We start from the raw sequence: 25,248 nt of genomic DNA, 5'->3' as shown, positions 1-25,248 counted from the left end.
GATGGATCCAATAAGATTTGTCACAGTGGTTTTCACAGGAGGTCATTTCATGGTTTATGTGTGGTCGATCTACATGTCACTACGGTGGGTTTATACACTATGACCATCTTTGCTTGCTTGGCTTTTTGCATATTTGTTTTTGTTTCTATTTCATTGCTGCAAATTTATGAAAATAGTTTGTAAAGAGGGTGAAGGACACAAATTTTAAGCTTGAAATTTAGCTTGTAAAAATATGTGAATAGTTTCTGCATTTTTCCTAAGTCATCTCCAGTTTATAAACTCCTCCAAGTAGCAGGCTTTGATTGACATAAATTGAAGATAAGCTATGCATTATCAATGAATCTTAAGTCTAAGAGCTTTAGAGAATAAGGGGTGTACAAATTATTGATGGGCTTCTCCAACCATTATAAAGTTTGTCATAGAAAGTCTAAGTAGAGCTGAAGACTTAAAGAAAAATTGTCAGTGCAACGGTTGTCTGCACATTTGAGTTTGTCCTTACCAAAAGCAGGTGGAGGAGGTGGAACAAGTGTTTTTCTGTGAATCATTTGTGGTAAATGTGGAAGAAAAAGTTACAAGTGACTTCACAAAGAGCAGCAGTGTGGGATGTTTGTACAAAAGTGAGAGAGAAGCTCTGAATGGGCTTTTATGTGGGAATGTGTGGTTGAATTACCTAGCATGTAGGGATCTGTGCTTTTTTTTGTTTTATGTTGATCACCTTTAACAAATATGTTAGATATGCTAGTGCAATATGAAAGTATTTTCTCAAGGGATTAAGGGCTTTCTGGCTTTGATGGAAGTTATTTTATCAAACAGCATCTCTGTTAGAGGCTATGTTTAACAAATTAGTCAGTTTTATTGAAAAGTGCATCATCTCCCAAACATCCTTAATGTTTAAAAACTTCTCTGGGAGATTCTTGTATCAGTGCATGTCTACATGTCTTGGCAACACTTAGTCATTACTTAAGTCTTAACACCTGGGACCAATTGTGATATTTAATTCAAAAGTTAAAGTAAGCTTTTTTTTCTTTGCCTGATGTCTGATGTTGAGCTGCTCCAAGTGGAGCATTATTTATTCAGGCTATTTGATACTACTTTGATCATTTTAAAGTAAAATGTATCCTCCGAGTTGAGAAATGCAGTAGCACTACAGATGCTGAGCTGATAATTAATTATGGACAGAATTATCAATATTGAATTAATTTGAACTTGCAAGGTGATCTCATTCTCTGAAAATAGCACAGCTGAAAAGAGACAATTTTCTTTTACTAGTTTTTATATTCATTTTTATTCACAATCCCACTGAGTTTCTTTAGACTGACAAATAATCCAGAGAGGGGAGGGAAGTGGATCAGATTGATCTCATTACTGTCAACCCTCTAATAATAACCATAATAAAAGGCAACTATTGTCTCCCTGGTATTTTTGACAGGTAAATGTGCAGTAAATAGCACATGAACTTTAATAAGCTGTATAAATAGGTTCTATTAAATATTCTTGATCTACATGCAGTTAGCAAATCTTAAAACAGTCTCTTTATTTTTCTACTATGTGAAGCTTTTGAATCAACAAAAAAGGCTGTCAACTTTAGGTAAAAATATTTTTCCATTCTCTGTATGGAAATAAATTGAAAAAATTGAGTGATTTATTAAAAGAAGTCTTATTTATTAAGAGTTTACCCAGAAAATGGGAGGTTGTAGAATATTTATTGGTGAATGCACAACCAAGTGAGATGTGTCCATCTGAGCCACTGACTACAGAGCAGAGAGAAGAGACAAAAAAAAGTGGAACCAGGAAAGGCTCCATCAGTCTCAGTTTTACCTCATGACGTTTGTGAACTTGACCGCTTACAAGAATGAACACTTTGAGCTGTCTTCTTTAACATCAGTAAAGGGTTATGTAATATAATAATAATAATAATAATAATTAATAATAAAACATTTGTTTCTTTCAGCAAAAAAAAATGCTTCCTTCATTTTTGCACATGCTCAGTGCATTTGCTTTAAAAATGCCTCAATGATATCATCCCATTTTACTTTCTGAACAAATGTATAGCTGAAATGAAATACTCAAATATGAGGGGTCAAGGGAAATGAACTCAATGAATGCAGGTTTTACCACAGCAAGCACTGTATAGTTGATACAACTCTTAATAAAAGTGTGAAGCACTTCTAATTCATCACACTGAATCACTTTGTTTTTCATTTCTTTTTTTTTTCCATTTAAACAGTACTTCACACATTGCAGAGGATTCAGGAACAGATGAATATTTAATTTATGCCTTCCTACTCTCCTTGCCTTTACTATTTTAGTCCAAAAAGCAGTTTGATTTTTTTTTATTACCAAAAATAATGAGCTTAAATATGTCTAAATAACTATCATTTTCTTGCTTCCACAGTTAATTTTTCTTAGTTCCAAACGTTGGCTGAAAGACATACTGTATTTCCAGTTAATGCACTGTCGAATTGGTGAACAATGGGCTTGTATATTGTGACCTTCTTTTCATTTTCTGACCTGGGCTGTGGGGTTGAGAGCTCAGTGGAAAAAGTATCCGTGTTTAAATCCGGCTAGCAAATATGACATCAGACAGCCCTGCTGGTTACTGAGAATGTTGACATTAATGTAAAATGTGTGAAGCAATTAGTGAAGTGAGAAAAACTCATGTAATTAGAAAAAAGTGAATCTGTTGTTGCTGTGACAAGGAGGAGGTGATGAAGAAAAGCTCCTTTGGCTCCAACAATACTGCTGTACTGGGGGATATCCCGTTTAGTTCCTTTTGCATTAAATATTTCCCTGTGTTTCATAATTTCACATCCTCTTCTTCATGCCTTTCAGTATCGTGTATAATTAGCTCAGTTTCTCATGTGATGCTTTGAATTATTCATGTTGAGCATAGTTAAGTTCTGCAAGAGGAAAAAATTGTCAGGTAAAGTTGTCATAGCACAATGAAAATGAATGACAGATTTATTGACTTTGGATAAATGAAGTTAAATTGTGGAAGATAAAATATTTTTTTAAAGGAGGCAAATATGGTAAATCCTAAAGTGCAATGTCAATTAAAAAAAATCTTCTGCAAAAATTACAAATTGGGTGTCATATTTAAAGCTATACAAGCAGACACTATTTCATGTATTAGAGCTAATTTGGTATAATTTAAATGTTTAAAAAAAATAAAAGTTTTTTGGGAAAACATGCAAATATTATTTATGCCCATATAAGGCGTGGTGACAGATTTGTGTGCAGCGAGGATAGGATCTGAGAGTGGAAGTGCATTCTCCAACTGTAAATTATTGAAGACAAGCTACAGAAAATCATCTGACATACAGCTCAGGTCTCTGCTCATTAGTTAAAGTTGATACAGAAACTGAATAATTGCTCACTTTGAGATCTGCTACAGTACAGAAAGTGAAACGTCCACATCAAACAAACCCATGGAAGTAGTGAGAGGAAGTAGTGAGACATGTCTGTCACTTTTTGTTTCATCTTAATTAACTTGAATGTTTTGCAGCTGTAAATTGTTTTCTCTCCATATATAGGATCACTCCTGTTGGTAATGAGCTCCATTTTTGTTCAAGCAGAGGCCCACCGTCCAAAATACTTGAACTTTATCTGAACTAGGAAGTGATGTTTTGCTCTGGTATCATTTCACTCTTTGTTGGAACCACAGTCTTACTAACCCTCAAAGTCTGAAGGGAGCCTCTAAGGGGCTTTCAGACCAGAAAGCTGCAGAGTTCAAGTTAATGAGAGCACAACAGTCATAAATCAAATTATCTCAATAGAGATGAAGATGAAATGCTAAGGGTCTGCTATGACGGGAACCACTGGGATGGAGTCCCCAGAAATAGACAGAAGAGCTCCTTATTTAGGACAGAAACAATCGGCATAGCAAAGCAGAAACTGGAGCTGCAAAAACATCTGCAGTAAAGTTTACAAATGCTAAGATAACCTTCAGATAGCTATATAATTTTAAACTTACTTTTACATCCATTCTTACTCCCAGCATATCCCATACTTGATCAGAAACATTTACGATCATGCAGATAATTAGGAGTGTGGTTCCTCTAAAATAAGAAAAAATGGGTTTTGGGGATGTAAATATGTTTTGTGTTAGTAATTTTAACAGTTTAAAAGATCATTTAGAATAATGTTTTATTTGGCTTTTATGTTCCTCTGAAGTGGATCTTATCAACTCTGGAGCTGTTACTATTATGTGTTTAAAATAGAAGACTGAAAAAAATTAAAAAGAACACAGGAAAATAAAATTAACAAATGCATCAATACGTAGAATGTTAGAAATGTTATAAACAATAAAATTTATAGTATGTGCTTAGATGTATAATTGGAACTAAAGTAAACAAATATTGTGAATTATAAAAACAATTATTGCATTTTTTGTGTATTTTCTTTTTTCATTGGACCATTTTTATATTTCTGCTTTTTTTTTTTTTTTTTTTCATTTTGTCAGTTTCGGTTCTCCATAGTCATTGTGTTGAAGACTTGGAGATCACCATAACCTACATTGTCAAAACCAGTGTAAACATGAAAAAAGCTGTTGAAATGGTAAAAATAAAAAACACCACGTCTAAAAATGGAATGAATCACTTTTATCAACATCAAAATGATTTTTTAAATTTATTTCATATATTACGCTTTACATTCTAAACATCGCTCTTCCGAGAGATGTGTGATTTTTCTGGCACACAAACATGAAAATAGCTGAAATAATTTCTCCATATAATCTGCCTGGAGTATGAATAGTTATGGGTTTAACTGTAACTGACTTCAAACATAACCTCAAGAGGGAATCCCTCCACTCCGCCCCCCTCACCCACCCTCCCAGTGAAACACGGAACTTGTCCTTCTCTCGGTGCGCTCTTCAGCAGGGGTCGCTACTCTCCGTGTGAGAGTAGCAGTCAAAGCAGTGATCGGGTTTCCAGCTTTCATCAGCTCCCCTCAGACTAGGATTCCTTCCTCCACTCGGCTTCACCTGCAGCGCTCTCTCTTCTGGGAACTTGCTGCTGCAGACTGAGTTTTGTCAAGAGCGTGGAGCAACTGCGCCCGAGAACCGGATGCCATGCGTTACTTCTGGATACCCACGGCTTGGATCACCGTAATCGCTTTCCTCTTTGGATTTCAAGGCAAGGGATCGTTTAATTATTGTCTCCTTAAATGACCTGACAGGGGTTTTTTTTCTGCCTAAGTTCAGAGGGAAATAACTACAGTGGATGTTTAAATGTGCGTTTCTCCGTCTGACGTTAACTGGATCTAAGAAGGTAGGAGTTTCTTTCTCCCCTGAAAACACCTGACAAGGCAGAGAAGTATGCAGCCGCCGCGGTGAAGCCCCAGACTTCACCCTGTGCGACAGAAGCGCTGTCTTCAGTCTGACTAAGTTGCTGATGAGTGTAAGAGATGAGCTGCTAGAGGTCTCTGTGTACGGTAGCATTGCGTGACACAGAGGAAAACAACCTGATGGGGCAGGTGACTGCTTCAGCAGAGTTGACTGGGCTCTTAGCTTCAGTGTAAAGCTTCAGATCTGTTTGAATCACTTTGACATCTTGCACTTCGTTTTGCTCCTTAGAGTCATGTGTACATCCGTTTGGATTGGTCACTTTTGAGTCATATGACTTATTTTGGCACAACTCTTTCAGGGAGTCCATACATTTGGAGTGTGTGATTCATGTGGTCTATGAGGGTGTTTGAAGATAACAAGGAAATGGGAATAAAACCTGTAGCAGCCAGGTAGCAGAAAAAGGGAATTAATTTCGATTTCATTACCCCTGCATTTACCCCTTTGTACCTTTGTCAACATAAATGACTGTAAGAGAGTCTACTCTAAAAGGAAATGTATCTATATTTGATGTTGGAGTTGTTACTCTGTATGCTTGGCTTTCAGTTAAATAGTCTGAACACTCTACAACACTTCAGGCTGAGTGCTGGAACAAGAATTGACAACGGTGAACATGATGAGCTTTTCTCTGCTCTGCTTAAATCAAGACACATGCTGAGGTGTTAGGAAGAGTGCCCCACAGAGAGACTGTCAGGCTTTCATATCTCATTAATATGTTTCCTTTAGTTGTCCACATGGCTAAATGTGTATTATGATTTGCCACTTTGTGCTTTTGAATGTGTTTAAATATATAACATTTTTAATATAACTTAAATGTAAATTTTAGCTTACAGACATTGGTTCCTTGGTAGATGTGTGCAGATGTGAGTTTTTTTCATTCAAATCTTGCTGTGTACTAGTGCTGTTCTACTGAAACCAACAACTTATTGGTTACTGCTTTTCACGATGCCCTGCTTCCCATACAACGGTAACAGTTTTACTCAAAAAAAGACCCGTGCTTAAAATTCCCATGAGCAACTATCTCAGTTCTTTGATTGGCTTTTGGCTCGTATTGTACTGTAACTTTCATTACTTCACACCAAATGCCACATTTTCCTATATTTGATTTGCATATCACTTGTCACCTCCTTTTCCTTTTTAACTCATCTTGTTGAATCATTCTCCATCACTCTGATTTGTTTTTTTTCAGTTTGTATCTGCACTGCCTGGCAAGAGTCTCCACCAAAAAAAAGTAAATACACACTTTCATTGCACCATCGTCAGTTTTGATTACAGCTGTGTTCCAGAGTCCAATCTTCATACTACCTATCAAACTAAAGGCCTTTTTATCCCATTAGCCTCAAAGATTTTAGTTTTTCTTGTAGCTACACTGCTATTCATTCTCAATTCCTTGAGTTCCCTTTGCATAGTTGCTCTTGCTTTTACAACTTAACATAACCCAGAGTAACTGACAATCATTACGTATTTTTTTCGTCTACATTCCTTCTCCATTTTCATCAGTTTAATATTGCTATGGGGAGTTCTTTGCCCAATTTTTAGCAGCTTTTGCAATGTTCTTAGATGTTTTCACTGTTTAACGCATAACAGTGGTTTGACCTTTCTTTAACAGACCGACATCTTTTCCACAACAACACAACATGCCTTTCTACATAGTGGTGTAGAAAATGGGAAGCTGATTGCATTAGCTGGGGTTAAATAAATTGTTGCCAGCTGGAATATAAGTGCCCATGTTCTAATTATCCAATAGAAGGCGTAAAGCTATTTGCATTAAATCCAAGCACCTTTTTTTTTGCAGCTAGGCGGTCTATGTTCAACATTTTAGACCAGGGGTGCCCAAAGTCGGTCCTCGAGGGCCAGTATCCTGCACATATCAGTTCTCTCCCTGGTGGTAGTAACAACCTTTTCAGCATGTCAATGTTCTTCTGAGGCCTTCTAATGAGCCATCATTGGATCCAGGTGCGTTAAACCAGGGAGAGAACTAAAACATGCAGAATGCCGGCCCTCTAGGACCGACTTTGGGCACCACTGTTTTAGACCCACAACAGAAAGGAACCTAACTGCAATCACATTTTTTATTGCGTCTCATAGCAGCAGTGATGCCCATATCACTTAATGCCTACTTTTGAACGTGGAGATCAAAATTGATTTGCACATTTGACCCTCACTGTTCCTGGCTTTACCTAAATGTAGCTAGTATACATAATATGTCTTCTTTTTAAAACGCCATAGACAGTTGCTATTTGATATGAATACTTTATTTCCTCTTTGATAGTCGGCACAGCTTCCATCTCAAATTTTATCCTATGCTACTGCCAGCTTTAATCACACAGGTCCAAACTTTTTTTCAATCACAAAGCCAAAGCATAAAAATAAAACATTACTGGAATTTTCTGGGCTTTTTAGAGCAAATAAATTAAAAGGAAAAAAAAAAAGAATAACAAACACCTTTGTTTTTGTATCACAATGCAGAAACTATTTTCAGAAGGATCATCAAGCCTGAGTCTGTATAAATTTTGCACTTTTACAGATCTGTTCTAGTTTTTCTTTATATTCCAACTTAAATGTTTCATATTATGAATTAAGTTTTAATCAGACTTATAACCAAAATAAATGCATGCATTTTCAAATGATTGCTAAAGGAAACGGCTATCTGAAGCAACTTGACTGTCAGAAAAAGTGATTACCCACCATGCTAAATCCTAAATTATCTCAGCCACAAAAGTAAATTGTTCTTTGAACTGACATCATGGAACAAATCTTTTAAACAAGGCAATGGATTGCGGAATGACTTGTATGTCTGAATTTGTTCCTCCTTTGTTTGCAATGTTACTCAGGTTAATGTCTTCATTCATGTTTTTCTCATGCACTAACTGAACTGGTGATTACTGCCACTGTGACCTACTGTCTGTAATGTGGATTTTTCCAGTTTTGGTATGACTTCTTGTCATCATTTTTCCATGATGAAAGTATTAAGGCATTTGTGAAAATGTAGTAAAAAGTACAGATATTTTTCTTGAAATGTAGGGGGAAAAAGTCATCAGAAAATAAATACTCAAGGTACATATGTGAAAAATCTACTTGGGTACAGTAATGGGAAATTTTTACTTCATGTGACACCTCTGGATATATTTATGCATATGCTGTCAGCATATTTCATTTATGGTGATGTAAACACATGTGGATTGAAGTCTGACATCTAAACAAAGCTCTCTCACTTAAGTTGCAGTAGCAGCATTAGTCGGGGTAGATGAAGGGGGAACTGATTTGTTTTGGAAGTTGAAAACCATTGTATTTTGTGGCACTGCTTATTATTCTTGCAGTCATTTCCTACACATTCTTCTTGGAGCACTTCTGCGATTGGCAGCAGAACGGAGATTTGTGCAGTGTGAATCTGGGCTAGTGCATTAATGACTCATCCATCCAGGTCACTAAAGAACATAGAACACAATTTAAACCACTGCAGATATCTTCATTAAACAATAAAACAAGGACTAGCAAGAGCCATCATTGGATAGTTCCAGGTATAAAGACAGCTGAACAAAAAGAACTAAATTTTTGGGCCATTCTACGAAAAAATAAACAAAAAAAAATCCTCTAATACACTCAAAAATGTTCACTGAATTGCTGAAACAAAATTATAATGTTTGGTTGGATTTGTTATTTTCATTCCATCTGGTACAAGATAGCATTTTAGGGAAAAAAGTAAATAACATGCTTGTGGTAATATGATGGTCTGAGGCTGCTTTGCTCCTTCAAGAGCAGGAAGATTTGTCATAATTGAAGTCATGCATTATGCTCCTCACTAGAACGACTGTATGGAGAATATTCGGCCATCAGTTTGTGACCTTAAGATGTAATGCATTTTGGCTATATAGCATGAAGATGATCCAAAGCACATCAACAAGTCCATTGTCAAGAACTATGAACAACAAAAATGCAAACCAATCTAATTTTCACCTTCGCACACCACGTTTGAATTTTTATTGCAATGGTTGAGAATAAATAGAAGTTGGAGTGGAGTGGATTTCTACAAGTAGGATGCTTTATTATTTGTAGGTCAGAACTATAACATACCTTACTAAACAACAAATAGGTCTGTTTTTATATTATCAACAGAAAATGTAATCCTTAGACTAAGAACTTGAAAATATTTTTGACTTGAACAATATTATGGTAGCTATTCAGAACTGTTTGGCTATGTCTATAAAACCTCTAAATAGTCAGAGGAGGAGGATGTATGACTATGAAACCTGAATAAGTTGCTTCAGTCATCTGTTTCCTGCGGCATCATGAACTGAGAAATGTTCAAACACAAACTGAATAGCTACTGTGGCATGGTCTGTGGCTTCTGGCAAAATGATTTAAATCTCAGGATGGCAGATGGTTGCAATTATTTACAATTAAGTTTTTAAAGAAGCTGTCAGTCTTTTACCTAGGTTTCAGAAGACACTGTTGAATCCCAATGCCATCAGCCATTCCATCTTCTCTCATGAGGACTTCAGCATTCTAATGCTGGATTGTAAACCTTCCAAAGCAAAAAATGTGATAAAAGCATTTACATTAGAATATGATACTTGCCTTTTTTATACAGCAGCTCACTCGTATAAGAGCAAGCAACAAATGATCAAAGTCTTTATGCATCAAGTTCAGTATTAACACTTAACACCTGCAGTGTTCTCTGTTATACTCACCCACCCACCTACAGACGCACACATTTCTTCATGTCTGACTCCACTGGGGTTTTCACTGTGGGAATAGAGCTAAATTAGCATGACAAATTAGGATCCAAACCTTTTCACAGCAAGCACAGCATCACAGTAACAGCTTCTCATCTTAAATGTGTCCCCTGGTATCAGCATTAATACAGTAGGCTGACCTTTCAACACACTGCTTGCTTCATTTTTGTGTATTGCTAAACTCCACATGAAGCCAAGTATAGATAACAACCATAAGCATCTGCGAAGTAGCTCTGACAGGAGAAACCGATTGGGTGCTGATTGGGTGTTTGATGATTTGAGCTTAAAGGTTGTCTTTTTCTTGTCTTTTTTTATTGTTGTGCAACAATAGGTTTGGTGCGTCTGGTTAGCTTAATTAATGCCAAAGGCAATTATTAATACAATTAGTCATTTACACCAAAACTGGCAAGTGGTTCACGGTCCTATTATCACGAAATACTGAGCAAATAGCTTTCAGTCTTGATTATTGCTTTAAAATGCTTGCTAATTCTTAGGTGATGGCTGATGTTCTCAAACAGCATAAATCTACAGTATATGCATGTCATGAACACAACTTATCTCTGAAATATAAAATATTACTCACAAAAATAATCAAACCTTCCTGTTAACTACATTAAATCAAAAAAAGTGCATTAGGCTTTTTGATTAAAAATATTATATTTTATCTTTTTGATCAGATAATAAATGCAGTTGGTAAATGCTGAACTGGAAATTCAACTTGTGAATGCTTTACCCTTACATGAGACTCCTATCCCAACTTTATATTTGCTTGGGCATTGTTTGTACCGGAAACAATGGTTTCATTTAACTTAAAACTGATTTTGGTTTACCATGCCATATCCTTTTTTTCTTTCTTTTCCATCATGGGTGTACAGTTTATCTTTTATAGTTGATTTATTTCAGGTAATCCGAACACATAATCAGTGTTTACAACAAAGAGCCAACTAAAGTATGATGTTATAAGAATAATCCTTTGTACAGTCATGATGATGAAAAATCATTGCCAATCATTTATCCAAATAAATAATTTGACTATACAGTTCTTGATTCATGTTCAAGAACAGCACAATGACAGTTCTTTTATATTTCAATTTAATTATATTCTGTGTAGCCTAGTTTACAACCTTGGCGGTGGCAGTCAAGTTTATCTCTACTTGTTTTTGTTTTCATTTACTTGACTTTTCAGAGGCGATGACAACAAACAGGATGAAATATCACTCTATAAGATACTTTGACCCCACAATGCACATTTACACATCAGGTCAGGTGTTCACTGTCTCACCTGATGTGGTGTTCTGCTGCTTATAAATTTCTGTTTCTTCACAGGCAATATTGCTTGAGAATGATTTTGCTCTTTTTTTATTAAAGTCATGAATAAGCGAGAGTGCGGATTAAGGCAGGCAATTCAATCTGTGATACAGCTTCATACCTGATTTGCTTCAGACTAAACATCAATTTCATCCTTGTGATCTGGGCAGTTTATTTAAACTACAAATATGTATCAGTCTGAATAGCTGTACCAGAGCTTCCTGTTGCTTATTTATTTAACTTTTTTAACTTGCAAATATGTCTTGCCTAGTAGTATGGAGCTCTTATTTTATCAGAATTTTAGGCAATATCAAACATACATTCACTGATTTTATAAAGGAAATTAGCCCATATATGGCCTTTTCAGAATACTGGTCAGTGCTAGGATTTGTGCCTCCATCTTTCATATTAATTAAAATAACGACTCACTTAGACTCTGAACACTCTGATTAATCTCGTTATGCAGTAATTTTATATATATATGTATATATATAAAAAGACCTAACAAGCCAGTAGGACAGACTCTATTAAATTTAAACAAGGAAAACTCATTTACACAGTTAATCAGTTAAGCAAAGCAATATCAGTCAGTAATATTTGTTTCAATTTATTTTCCTTGTTTTTCTTCATGTGGATGTCGCCTATTTAAAAAAAAAAAATGCAGACGTAGTGCAGACAGATTTCTACATTAAAACTGGAAACCCGATCAGTGTTACAGCTGTTGTCTGAATAAAGGTGAACCAGGTTGATTATCAGTGGTGACTGGCTTGACTTGGTGCTATAGGATGAATCACTTTAAGATGGGGCTGCTTTAGTATAAAGACAAACTGATGTTAAAATATAGTTTTAACATTTTGCTCCCATTTTGAAATGAATTTTGAAACGGCCATTTGAAAATCTTCTAGTCATAACACTGAACCCCATTGCATAGGAAATATATTAGGCACTTCCTTATTTGTGTCTTTTGGTTTATATACTGTATATTGAGAACATTACAGATAATGCTGTATTTTGTGGACAAATCTGAATTCCATTCTGTGAAATGACTGTCCATGTACTGCTGCTTAGGTTAAAAAAAAAAAAAATATATATATATATATAGTTTTAACAGAAGTTTTACTATGTGTAACATAAATTCTATCTTTTTTTTATTATTATTTTAATCCAAAGTGTCTCCACAATGAAGTTTTGGTATAAACACATTACATTCTTGTCAACAGATGCTCATTGAAATGCTGTGAGTTAGATATTGAAAGTAAAGTGCCTGGAGATAAGCAGGTGGAGCCATAAAGGCACAGCAGAAGGAGGCTGTGCAAACAAGGAAAAATACAGTAGTAATAATGATGGGAACATGACATCTGTTACTAGCTGCATTTCCATTACAAATATGTGCAAATCCTTGCCTATATTCTGCTAGTTACCAACAACACAATTTTGCAACTGTTTCCATTAAATAAGAAATTAAATTAAAATCACTTGTGAATAAGCTTGTTCATGTGATAAGTCATTTAAAATCATGGCATCAGCAGATGCAAACATTTACATGTGATGTAGTCATAATTCAGCAATGGGACTAGAGCTCATCTATCATCCATCAGAGGAGATGTTGGTGTCGTATACTTGACAGCAGCTAAGTATGCTGCGTCTTGGGGAAATTGTAGTCGGCGATTTTACATAAAAGCTGTGGATTCAATGCGTTCAAATGACACAACTTTTTATGAAATGTGCAATGCTGTGAGAGCTCTAATGGCACCAGCTTCACATTGTCCAAAAAAAACAAAAAACGATCATCCTCCTACTACTTCCTGTCATTATCTTGTTATTTTCGACAGTTGTTGCATCTGGCTGTTGATCACTTAACTCGTGATGCGAAAAAAGTGTTTCCATTGCAGTTTTACTAAATAAATCCATTTTGATACGGCCGAAAAATCACCTTATCCTAGCGGAGAAACTTTTTTTTTTTTTTCGAAATTGCTGTGTGTCCCATAAGTAAATACATTTTTGTCATCTGTATGCACAATTTTATTGTTAAGGGAAGCATAGCTACTGTTGCTCGGTTTAATATTTTAAGAACTTTATCTTATAGCTTCAGGATAATATGGAACGGGATAAATTGATTTCTTAAACAGAAATCAACAGTTTTAATCCTTGTTTTGGTGACAATCTTCATGCAAGTTTTATCTGCAATTTTACAATTTCTGCCATTGTGGTGCTGGAATAAGTAATTCTATGGTAATGGAAAAAAATGTGAGTATGGTTCTTGCTTATCCAAAGATTACTGCCCTAAATGCCATCCACTCCCAGTTATTCTCCTGTCTGATGTTGAACTGAGTCAGTGTGTTCCCTGGTTCCACCCCAGATTCCACTAAGACCATTAGCTTCCAGCCATTTGATTAAATGTTACCATTGATTCCCACAGGAAATGAGTTGGTACAGCAACATCTGATCACATCTGCCAGTTCCCTAATGGAGAGTTATCAGTGGTAGAAAGAGGGAGTGGAGGAGGCAAGAGTTCACATTAACATTGGAAGGGTGAAAGAACATGAAGCTGCACACACAACACCCAGCCTCCTGTTGTGCCTGACTTTGCCACTGCTTTGAGCAGCCTGAGGCGTTCACATTATATTGCATTAGCTGATAGAAGTAAAAATGTTTAAACATTAGGCTTTTGATTTTGTATTCTCTATCATAGATGACATTAGCTCATTAAACTGGGCCCATTCTGTGTGGATTTATATTCTGCCCTTTGCTCAAAAGATTTTGTTGCCATTTTGTTTAGGTTTTGTTTTTCTTTCTGAGATTTTACCCTAAAGTGACAAGTGCAAGTTCTGGTTAATAAACAGCAATATTACAGCAAGATGTGCTATGGGGGGAAAAAATCAAGAAGTGTGATGCTTAATATAATTTTAACTCTGATCCTTTCATCCATGTTGTCATTTGTTTTATCACATCAAAGTCCTTAATATCAGTGCCCGTTCTCAATAAGAAAAATCACTCTTTGTTCCTGCAAGTCGGGTTGAGAAATTGTTTGAGGAACAAGAAATTCTATGGGTATTATTATTTAAATACATGCCTCACAAATGAGTAATCATTTTTGCTTTTGATATTTTCTGGACTAGTGGTGATGTACTGTAGTTGTTGACAATAAATGGTGAAAGATCAAAACCATTGTGACAGAATTAATTCAGGTTTCCATCATAAATATTGTCAAGGCATTATCTCTGCAGTCAATAGTTGTAGCTTTAATAAATGGCTTACTTTAATTTTATGAACTTAAGGTAAATTTATGAACAGATTAATAATCTCGGACAATTTTGGGACAACTTATAGCGAGTGGTTTGCCAAAAAACCATCTGATTTTATTGTTTATGAAAAGGTCAAGAGACAAAACAGGACATCAATGCAGAGGTTGTAACACAATGTTCTGAAAAGGTTTCTCACAGCTAGGCTAAAGATGACAGACAAGAAGAGATGCATCCTAAAGTTCTATTATGCCTGAGTTTTACTTTGAAATGTTACTTTAATTATTTCATACATGTTCATGCAAAGCTCTGCCTATTTCTACAAAACTGCTACTTGAAACCCCAGTCTCCAGGTGAGCTTCTGCGTCACCACTCCTCCCCTCTGCCTTCATCACTGAAGCTCCACCAGACTAGCAGCAGGAGCAATTGGCATACAAATGCTAATAACTGGCACTATAGGATAGATGGATATATGACAATAGTAATCTTTTGGCACTTCTGTTCAGTCCAATTTTCACAATACATAGGGAATCCTGTCCTGTCTTTTTTCATATCTGAAGTAAAAATGAAATATGAGAGAAGCATCTGATGCAAAGTGATTTCTATTCAATAGGCATTTCAAGAATAACCAAAAGCCTGATGTAGCTCCATGTGTGTAGCTCATAGGTATTGTAATCATATTTTGACATTTTTAAACTTTATTCTTACAACAATATTGTACCTAAAAACACAATTTAATAAATATCACAGTGAAATGTGTACATTCTGTAGGACATCTGCATACAGTAATGTTTGTTGTATTTTGTTTGAAAAAGTTTTAATGCCACACATCGTTCAGTTTAAATTCTGTTTATATCTGGAGGAATATAGATGGCCGGCTGCTCTTGTGTGGCAGGACCAAGGTGATCTTACAGTCACAGAGCTGTGATGTTATGAAGATAAACTATAATTTCTTATTGATGTTTTCTATGCACAGTTGAAGTATATTTGAATATTTTCAGCACTTGTAGGATGAAAATGTGGCAATGGATAGAAAGACCAGAATGGATACACTGAATAAATATTCCTGTTCATGAAAAGGTAACTGAATTACTAAAACTATATTGGGTCTTCTCTTTGCAGACCCAATAGAGCCTATGTTTTTTTGGTACACAATTGCCACCATATATAAGAAATCTTAAGTTAAAGTGAAACGTTGATTGCAAATAAAGAAATTCATTTGAGCTGCGGTTGAGAACAACTGGTAATTGTATGCTGTGAACTACAGTTCACTACATACAATTACCTATCAAAATGAGTTGTTTTTACAGCAATATCTTCTCTTAGTGGAAGAAAGGAACATCAACCTGTCAGCAGAAAAGCAGATTTTTTTTGTATCTTTCCTTCTTTTGTTCTTTGCAACAACATTCAAACTTAGAATATAAGAGTGAATCGTGTTTGAAATTCATATTTCCAAGCTCATTTTGTCACAGACAAATGGACATTAGCTACTTAACACAGTAAAAACGAGCACACAAAAGAAACGTGCTAGACCTTTAGTCAGACTTTCAAGCACTTTATAAATAACTGTTAAATGCTTTTTTTAATAAATGTTGTAGGCTACTGGAATTTTTATACATTTATCCCCCAAAAACACGGTTAAGTTAATCACCTGTTTTCTTTTCTACGCCTTAAGGCATCACCTCAGTCGGTCATGAGCTGTTTGTATGGGTGGAATGAGACATAAGTGCAAAAATTTGTCTTTTAGTCTTTAGTAAATGTATGTGTACAGGTTTAGATGTCTATCAAAAAATAAACCTTTTATTTTTTGATAGACATCTATCAAAAAATAGATAGAATATCTGTATTCTATCTATTATAGAACGAAGAGATAGAACTTGGTTCTATGTGATTCATATCACATAGAACTTGGTTCTATGTGAGTCATATTCTAGCAAGTGGTGTCATTTTTTTCAATTTGTACAAATCTTTTAATCCTGTGCATCAAGGAGTTTGGACTCATACCTGGTTTACTTATTCATTTTTGTGATAACTAATTTGTCTTTCTTTCTTTTTCTTTTCCGTGCTATGTTCTGGATTGCGCTACCTTAACCCGTGGCACTGCAAATACAGGTAAAGAAAACGGGGAAACCTCTGTAAAGCACATATTTGGCTTCATCTTGATTTCAAGGTGCTCTGTGTGGGTTCAGTGTGTAATCTTGCAGTGGGTGTAGACAATGTGCTAACAAGGATTGTAATTTAATCACTGTAATATCAGCAGCTCCCTACCACATTGCACTGTTTTGACTCTGACAAGTTGTCAAATGCATGTTGTTGTTTTTTCCACCTCATGTGGTGACCATCATATGCTTGGTTTGAATGATAAGTCATGAGGTTCAGTCGTCTTCGTCTTACAGTGTAACTTCTAATAATACTGTTAGACTCTATATTTACAAATCTGGATCTACTGTTTGTCCAAAATCAGGATGTATTTCAGCATCACTTCTGAAGCAGCTTGTTGTTGGTGTTGAAAAGCAGACAGACTTTCACTCTGTTGTGACTCTTTAAATGATGTTGATACAGTCGATGCAATTCCCTACTACAGTCTTTAAACACATTACAAGGGAGTGTTTAAAAGCATATTTGAGTGTTGTGACAGTTAAGCTAATAGTAAAGTATGTGTTCTTATTTTCTTGTTGATAATGACTAGTATGCTTCATTGAACCATTGCTGAGAGATTTGTTTTGAGTTTTCTTAATGCAAGGAAAACAAAACAAACTGGTTGTGGGTTTGTTCAGGGCTTTAAACACAATATGGATTGAGCATTTTTGACACTTTACATTTACTAGTTTTATGGGAATGTTTGTCCAAGCTTCCTAAACCATTTTAGGTTAATGAAAATAGGTATTCTTAAAGAGGTTTTAAATAGGACATCTTCATGAATCATTGGCTGACAGCACTGTATTTCTCAGTCATCTAACACTGTTGTCTATCAGATAATTTGCCATTTCTGACCCACTGTAGTGTCAATTATTTTACTCAGTAAGGCCTGAAAAAAATCTCCACTCTGATCCAAATACAGTGTTAGACATGGTTGACATAGCAAACGTGGTTAGGGGTGTTATTTTGGAGGGAGACATTGATCAGACAGAAGATGTGGAAGAAATCGAATCTAACGGTCTGGGAAAAACCTGGCAGGAGAATCCGCAGGGGAGAAAATGAGGTCTCTGCTTGTCTGAATGGTCACTTTAGGAAATCGAGCAAAATCTGGGAAAAACTCAATGGGATGGATGTGTACATGAATAATTGTAATGAAGAATGAACAGTGACTGACTTTGTTATGATACAATGACAACTGCTAACGTAAGTGTAAGTATTGGAGCTGCAAATTCTCATGTCGCTTTACGCTAGCATTTTGTTGCTAATCCAGGAGGGACCTGGGCTTCACAATGAGTCTTCATTTTTTATCCTGAGATGAACTGAAAATCTTGTGAAATCCCCCAAAACTGTCAAATCCAGAGTCGCCTGTTCCAACCTGGCAGGAAAATGTTGGACTCTGAGGCTTCTTGCGTAGATTCATTTTTACTCTACATTCTTATTGAGCTCACACATGACTGCTAGGTTTTCAGTTTGGCAGTGACTCAAAATCTTTCTTCTTTTTCCAGCAATTTATTATCCATCTTCCAAGACAAATATTTTATGAATGCCATAGAAACTTTGCAGTTAAATTAAACCCAAACAACATGAATCATTTGCAGTGGTAGGTGCAATAGTAGCTTTTGTTCTTAAGGATCAGTTCTGTCATGTTTAAACCAGTTGTAATGAAAGCAAAGGATCTTAATGGGGGTTTCCTTTTATTCAAATGTATACAATCAAAGTTTCTGCAAGGAATTTCCTTCTGCTCCACATTCTTTAACCTGAAAACTGAACCCAACAAAGTTCATTTTAAAAGCAGCAGTTTTAAAGAGAAATAAATTACTTGCCAAGGTTAACTAAGATTTTCAGAATTTTTAAGAATTTAATCAAACCTACTTAAGACCCAAATGGCAATGACCAATAATAAACAGTCCTTGAATATTTATCAGATGATAAATCTCCCTTGGCAAGAAGGCAAAGGTGGCTGGGAGAAACATGCCTCAGCACCATGAGCTTCCTATCTACATGGAAATTATCTTTTTTTTTGTTTGTTTTGTTTTTGTTTGTTTGAATGGTGGGTAAAAAAAAGCTAATCATGATTCTAAATACCTGTGATCATTTCTAGGGGAGGGGGCGGGGGCGAGGTGAATCAGTAGAGGTTATTGGATCAGTTTAGTACTCAGAACAACCTCTCTCAGTTCAAACCTGAATGTGAAATCCCTTGAAGTTCGCAGCCTTTATGAATATTGTGTGTTGTGAAAGTTTAATAAAGTTAGAAGGCCTTTGATGTTGAGCTTCAGATCTATACTTTAGACTGTTATGGTCACACATTTGTCAGAGCAACACACCTCAGAAGAGAAAATGAGGTATGACAGATGGTTAAGTGCAGAAGTGGAACTGTTTTGTAAACTTCTGATGAAATAAGCATGTCAGACTTCACAAGTGAAGTATTTATACTTACTACAAATTCAGATGAGAGCCAGCAGTATCTCAAAAAGCAAGATGGTTTATTTTAACAAGGACTTACAGTTATAATTCAGCCATATCTTGACAAGTTTTGGACAATGACTTGCATTTGACACTATTAAACATGACATTATTAAAGCAACTGGAGAAATGGATAGGACTCTCTGGTCCAGTACTCAGTTTGTTCAAATCTTTCCTAAAGTACATGAACTTCTTGGTATCAATAGATAACTTCTCATCGAAGCGGACAAAAATCACACGTGGGGAACCCCAAGGTTTAATCATGGGACCCCTCCTATTCAGTATCCACATGCTCTCACTATTTCAGATGATAGGAAAAATTAAGATTGGTTACCATAAGTATGCAGATGATGCACAGCTCTAAAATGTCACCAGGTCTCTGAACCCAAATAATCATTAAATAGATGCCATAGCTTTCTCCAGCTGAACAGAAGCAAAACTAAAGTTGTCTTTGAACCTAAAAAGAAACAATCCTGACTCAGCATGCAGCTTCAGTTGTTAACTTTTACATAAATGTTTTTGCTAAAATTTACTTTAATGATTTGTATTTGAGTGATTTTTCTGTTGCTACTATACACAAGCAATGTTGACAATGTACTGCAGAGTAAGTTAGAAAACTGCCATAAGTATGACAAATCTTCCTTTTAAAGAAACCAAACATTACTACTGCTCAGTTTTTGCCTAAAAATGGGTAATGCTGTCAAGTTAATTATTCAAAGAATTTCAGAAATGGGAACCCTTTAGCAACAAGGGTTTATTTTTTCCTTTCTGCTGAAGGAGTCTCATATCATATCCACGACACACCTAAGTGTTTCTTGGGGAGAAGAGCGTGTGGCAGGTGTGTTCACCAGACTAGAATATTTGGATGGGCGGATTCTTTTAGATTGTATTCATATTAATATTAAGCCACAGTGACAAATGTATATTCATTCAAAGACGATTATATTTAACTGTCTATATTTCGTTCACTGTTTTTCTGTGTTCATGCTATTATAATTCTGTCAGCTTGCAGCTTACCAAAGGTCCAGGTCCTGATAGCATTTCAGCACTAGGGTAGTGTTTACAGTTTCTCTGTTTCTGATTTGTCAGTTTCCTTCCAACTTGGCCATTGCTTTTCTGTGAAATTCCACTCAAATAAAATTTCACTTACAGCACAGTCTGTGCTTTCTCCCCTTAAGTTGGATTCCCTCCAGTAGATTTTCTACCAGGCCAATCGGTGAACGGAAGTTGTGAAAGATGATGTCTATTTTCTGTACTGTTTTAGAATTGTAGTCTGCCTGTAGTTTTAGCAATGATGACAGAGGAAGTGAACAATGCTATTCAGTCCATGTTGGCCACACATTCAAACATTGAATTAACATTAACTGTCATTTTGTTCGACTCCTCACTTCTCTATTTGCAGTGGAAGATGGTTGTTTATGGCGTGGGCAATTTGTGGCAATTTCTCTGATTGGTGCATTACATACATTAAGGCTAAATGTAGCAGTTGGGTAAAATGTAAACCTCAACACAGTCCACACTTCCAGGAAGCAATCGTTTCTCGATAGCCAAGAGCCCAGACCCTTTGTATGAAGCAAAGTTTAGTACAAGGAGGAGGTTTTTATCATGTTAGTGTTCTTTTTTTTAAATAGTGTAATTTTTGTTTGTGTTTGAAAGCTAATACCCTTATTGGGGAAAAGGTTAATCATGCAGAATAATAATATATTGCAAATAAAAATGGGTAATTTTGATATTGTTGGAACCCAAGTCAGTCTTGCAAAGACAGGCATGAAACCAAACTCAAGAGATAGGAATCTCTTGAACATCTCTTGAGATAGATTCCTATCTCAAGAGATTATTTGCAATATTATATATTGCAATATAATAATATATTGCAAACAAAAATGGGTAATTTTGATATTGTTGGAACCCAAGTCAGTCTTGCAAAGACAGGCATGAAACCAAACTCAAGAGATAGGAATCCCCCCCCTCTCCCCCCAACCCAAATAGATAGGATTTTTTTCCCCATAATAATACGTCCTCTTCATGCAAAGAAATCATTTACATTTCATCCATGTGACCAATGGCCATAGCCAGTTCTATTCCATTATAAAACAAAATTTGACTTCTTCCTGACAATAAGTACCTTCTGTTCTGACTTTGACTCCAAGCTATATTTTTCATCACATTAGTTTAATGGGATTCCAGCCAACCTGCACTTTGTTTCTGCACTGGCAGCATTGCTGTTGGCAAATTAGGATGAACACATTGTTCTTTTGCTTTGGGCCTGAAATGCAAATGTGTTAGAAAATGGTATAAATGACTTTGAACATTTCAAGCACCATTTACCTCTGGAAATTTCAAAATAGACATCTGAAAGAAATCTGAGAATTCTGATCTATCAAGCAAAATTATTGTTGTTGAAGCTTTCATCTTTTTCTGTTTAATCTGACCTTAGAATTAAGGTCCTAATTAAATCCCAACTCGTCACTTTAAAAAACCTCGTTGGGGTGCTTTGTTTTGCTGTGCTTGGTTTGACTATGGGTAACAATTAACTATGCCAAAAGCAATTGTAAAACAAAATTGTAAGTTAGATCAAAATGACCAAGTCAGGGCTCCACCTGATTACAGAAAAATAAGCCAATAGTTTTTAGTCAGTTATTGCTGTTGAATGAGGCTTGGGCATTAAATATGATAGATGAAACATTCAGGTTCAGCATTGACGTTTACAGTGTTTTAACTCCAAAATATGAGTTAACAAAAATAATTCAAACTTCCAATTGGAATACTTTAAACAACAAAATCTAATCTAGTAACAACTAACAAAATTACTTAGTAACATTATGAAACAATTAAATTGTGTAGACTACCAAATCCTAAAAAACGGTGAAAATGAACAAATAAGAATAAAACCGATATTGAATTTAAAAAAAATGCAGTGATGTTACAGTTCAGATGAACTGTAAATGTTGAGATGCAGGTTTAAGAGGAATTTGGAAATTAGGAGAAATAACGTTTCAATTATTTAGATTGTTTTGCACCAAAAAAATGTGTCTTATTTATTCAGCAGACAAAACAAACTACCATTCACTTAATGGTACCCAAAGCTGAATTTGATCCTTCAATGTGGTGACAGGGGAAAAACTACAGAGTTCTCTGTCTGCCAGGTGGGGAATTGTTTAGAAGCTGTGACTTGTTCACTTTCGGGACAGTGGAAGTGGCAAAGAGAAAAGCAGTGGTGGTGGCAGCTTGTCTAGGGAGGCAAAAGCTCAGTTTGCTAAGACGAGCAACATGTGTGAACTTGCAGTCCCTCTTGACTCTGCTCCAGGACTGGACTAGGCATGGGCCTGCAGCGACAGTGGTAGCAGAACCAGACTGGAGCTGGTGTCCTCACTTCTCAGGACATGCACGTCACAGTTGGCAGTTTTTCTGCTTGTATGTTGAGATATACCTTTGAATGTAAACAAAGACAGAAAACTGAATTGTGTTGAAGTCTTTTACAGTTCATATTAAAGTAAAAATAATCCATAGAATATCTGAAAGATTTGGCCTGATTCATGTTTGCAAATGTGCTGCATCACTTTCACAGTTGGAGGTTAAACGAACTGTTTTTGGAATGAGTGTATGAAGCAACTTCACAGTTTGGAGCATTTTTGTCTTGGATTCCTATTCATTATGTGCCAAATGTTCTCAATGACATTTTTCGGCAGTCATTCTAGTACCCAGATTATTTTTCCTGTCATACTTTACAGTGTTTATATCAGCAATTTTAGTCTTACTGCTTGTCTGAAGTGTTTCTGAACCCTTGGCAAGATTTATCGTTCTGTGAAAGAAAATAGCCCTGCAATACTCCCCTCTTTGTTCTTTTCATTGTGCAGAACAGGACTTTCTTTTTACATTCCCATTAAGCTAATCATTTGTGTAATGATTTTTCTTATGTTTATTTCAGTGACACATTACCAGCATTGTGTTTTCTTAAAGAAAAGCCTTTCTTAAAGAAAGTAAACTAGTTATATCTGAAACTGGATATATCGCATTTGTGTTTTTCACCCAGATAAACATTTAATTACTGTAAAATATTTAAATTCAGTTTGCATTTATACATATACATTCATATTACAATCTTCAAATTGAGAGAAATCTTTAAAAGTGTTTATGGAAAAATCAAGGGCCTTATGTCATTGTTTTAGTGTGAGATTACATGCTTTAAACTTTAATAGATGTTCTGCCAGTAATTAAACATAATTTACATCAATAAATTATGTTTTATTACAACTTTACATCAATAAGCAAAACATGAGTTGAGGATTACAGTTTTTCCAGAATAAATAAAATACTATTATCTTTATATTTTTCATGGGTCAAACATTGTTGTAAACACTCATTGCTGAAACTAGGTGCAACTCAATTATTTGACTACTTGGCTTGAATGATTTATTTTTTTTTTTTTATCAAAAGGTACACAACCACTCACTTCCCTTTATAATATTTATGTATTTATATTCATGTAAGCATCAAACAGCCAGATAATACCATGTAACAGCAGCTCTATAGAAGAACTATAGACTTCTAGCAATTCTGTCTCGTATATCACTGGGACGTGTCAAGATCATCTCTCTTGAAAGAAGACTGGAAGTCATACTTTCTGGATTCACAAATAAGCTTAAATGGCTTCATTCAAAATGGAGAAAGAACAGAAAAATCTTCTGTAACTTGAATGGCTGGGCTCTTAACACTGCCTAGGAAGTACATTACAGCTGTTTTAAACTTGCACTTTCCATCATGAACCACAACGCGCAAACATAGAAAAGGGCTTGGACGGTAAAACTATTGAATTGACAGTTTTGCCTTTCTAGCTATTTTTTTTTCTTGTTTCAAATCGGCATCACAGCAGACTGTCAAATGCTCAGTCTCCTGCTTTGCTATGCTTTAACGCATACAGCATATGACTACGGTAAGTCTCCTGCTGCTATCAAATGTCTTTCTTTAGACCTCAGTGTGCATTTCATTCATCTGGATTTTTTTTTCACAAAGATATCTTAAATGCCGTTATTCTTCCCCTTTCAAAGTCCCGGTCTTTAGTACTTTGAACCTTTTTTGTAAAAGCTTCAAGAAAAGCAGACAAAGTAAAATCTAAAACAACCTTGAATTTGTCTAGAAAGGAAATGTGATGGATGGACTGGCAACTTGTCAAGGTTGTCCCTACCCAATGACCACAAGAGAGAATGTTGTGGTGATGTTTTTTTTTTTTTTTTTAGCAGGAACAGTAGCTGGTTGGTATTGATGAGAAAATAGATGGCGCTAAATACTGGTTAATCTGAGGGGAGAAAACAGAGTCCTAAAAAGAGTTGAGATGGAGGTTTGCCAACAAAAGTTCAGACATGCATGTGGGGACCAAATGCACAGATATGTAGACAAAATCAAAGACAACGACATAACCCGAAAATTAAATTCAAACGCTGATGGTATAAAGGGGTTGATGACAGAAGGAGCCTGCCTATAGAGACTAAAATCAGAGGGGAAGAAATACTGAGGATTGATCACTGGAATGAGAAACGGATGAGAGCAGATTGAAAACAGCTGAGGGAGAATCCTGACGAGGGAAACAGGGAATTTAATAAGGTGAAGTGGTAAAAAGGAAACTAAAGAGAGGGGCACAATATGGAACTTTCATAATCTGCACAGATTTTAGACTTTAAATTCATACTAACAGACTGGCTACAGCAGATTGTTTCATGACTGAAAGACCAGGAATCACACACTTAACAACTGAACCTGTTGATGGATGACAGATTACAGGATTTATCAAAATAAATTGAATATATCAACTCACAAGGGAGATCATTCCATGGGCAACCAGTCATACAAGTAGGTGGTGGCAACAGAAGACATTGAATTTGGAGAGATGATATTTCCCTTTAATTTTAAAGGATTTTGTTGTTTCTAATGCAGTCCTGGAGGCTGTACTGTAGATGAAGAATATTCTTAAATCCAGTATTTGCTGTAACTTGAGTGCACCTGTGCTCATCCATAACCA

At 35.7% G+C, this 25,248-nt stretch overlaps 1 protein-coding gene across 3 annotated transcripts in view; it reads left to right on the top strand.

Annotated features, from left to right (window-relative positions):
- The window catches only part of lsamp (limbic system-associated membrane protein), a 737,122-nt gene that overhangs the window by 390,459 nt on the left and 321,415 nt on the right, over positions 1 to 25,248 (top strand). The window contains exon 1 of one of the 3 annotated variants that reach the window (XM_023351202.1): positions 4,948 to 5,135. The exons of the other annotated variants lie outside the window; for them this stretch is intronic. Coding sequence (XP_023206970.1) covers positions 5,072 to 5,135 — 64 coding nt within the window. The 5' untranslated portion in view covers positions 4,948 to 5,071. Of the gene's footprint in view, positions 1 to 4,947; positions 5,136 to 25,248 lie in introns of those variants that run through there. 3 annotated transcript variants of the gene reach the window in all.

Source organism: Xiphophorus maculatus, chromosome 18, assembly GCF_002775205.1.
Source record: "Xiphophorus maculatus strain JP 163 A chromosome 18, X_maculatus-5.0-male, whole genome shotgun sequence".
Taxonomy (NCBI): domain Eukaryota; kingdom Metazoa; phylum Chordata; class Actinopteri; order Cyprinodontiformes; family Poeciliidae; genus Xiphophorus; species Xiphophorus maculatus.
Note: the sequence above shows the minus strand (reverse complement) of the source record. Positions and strands in the feature narration are given on the sequence as shown.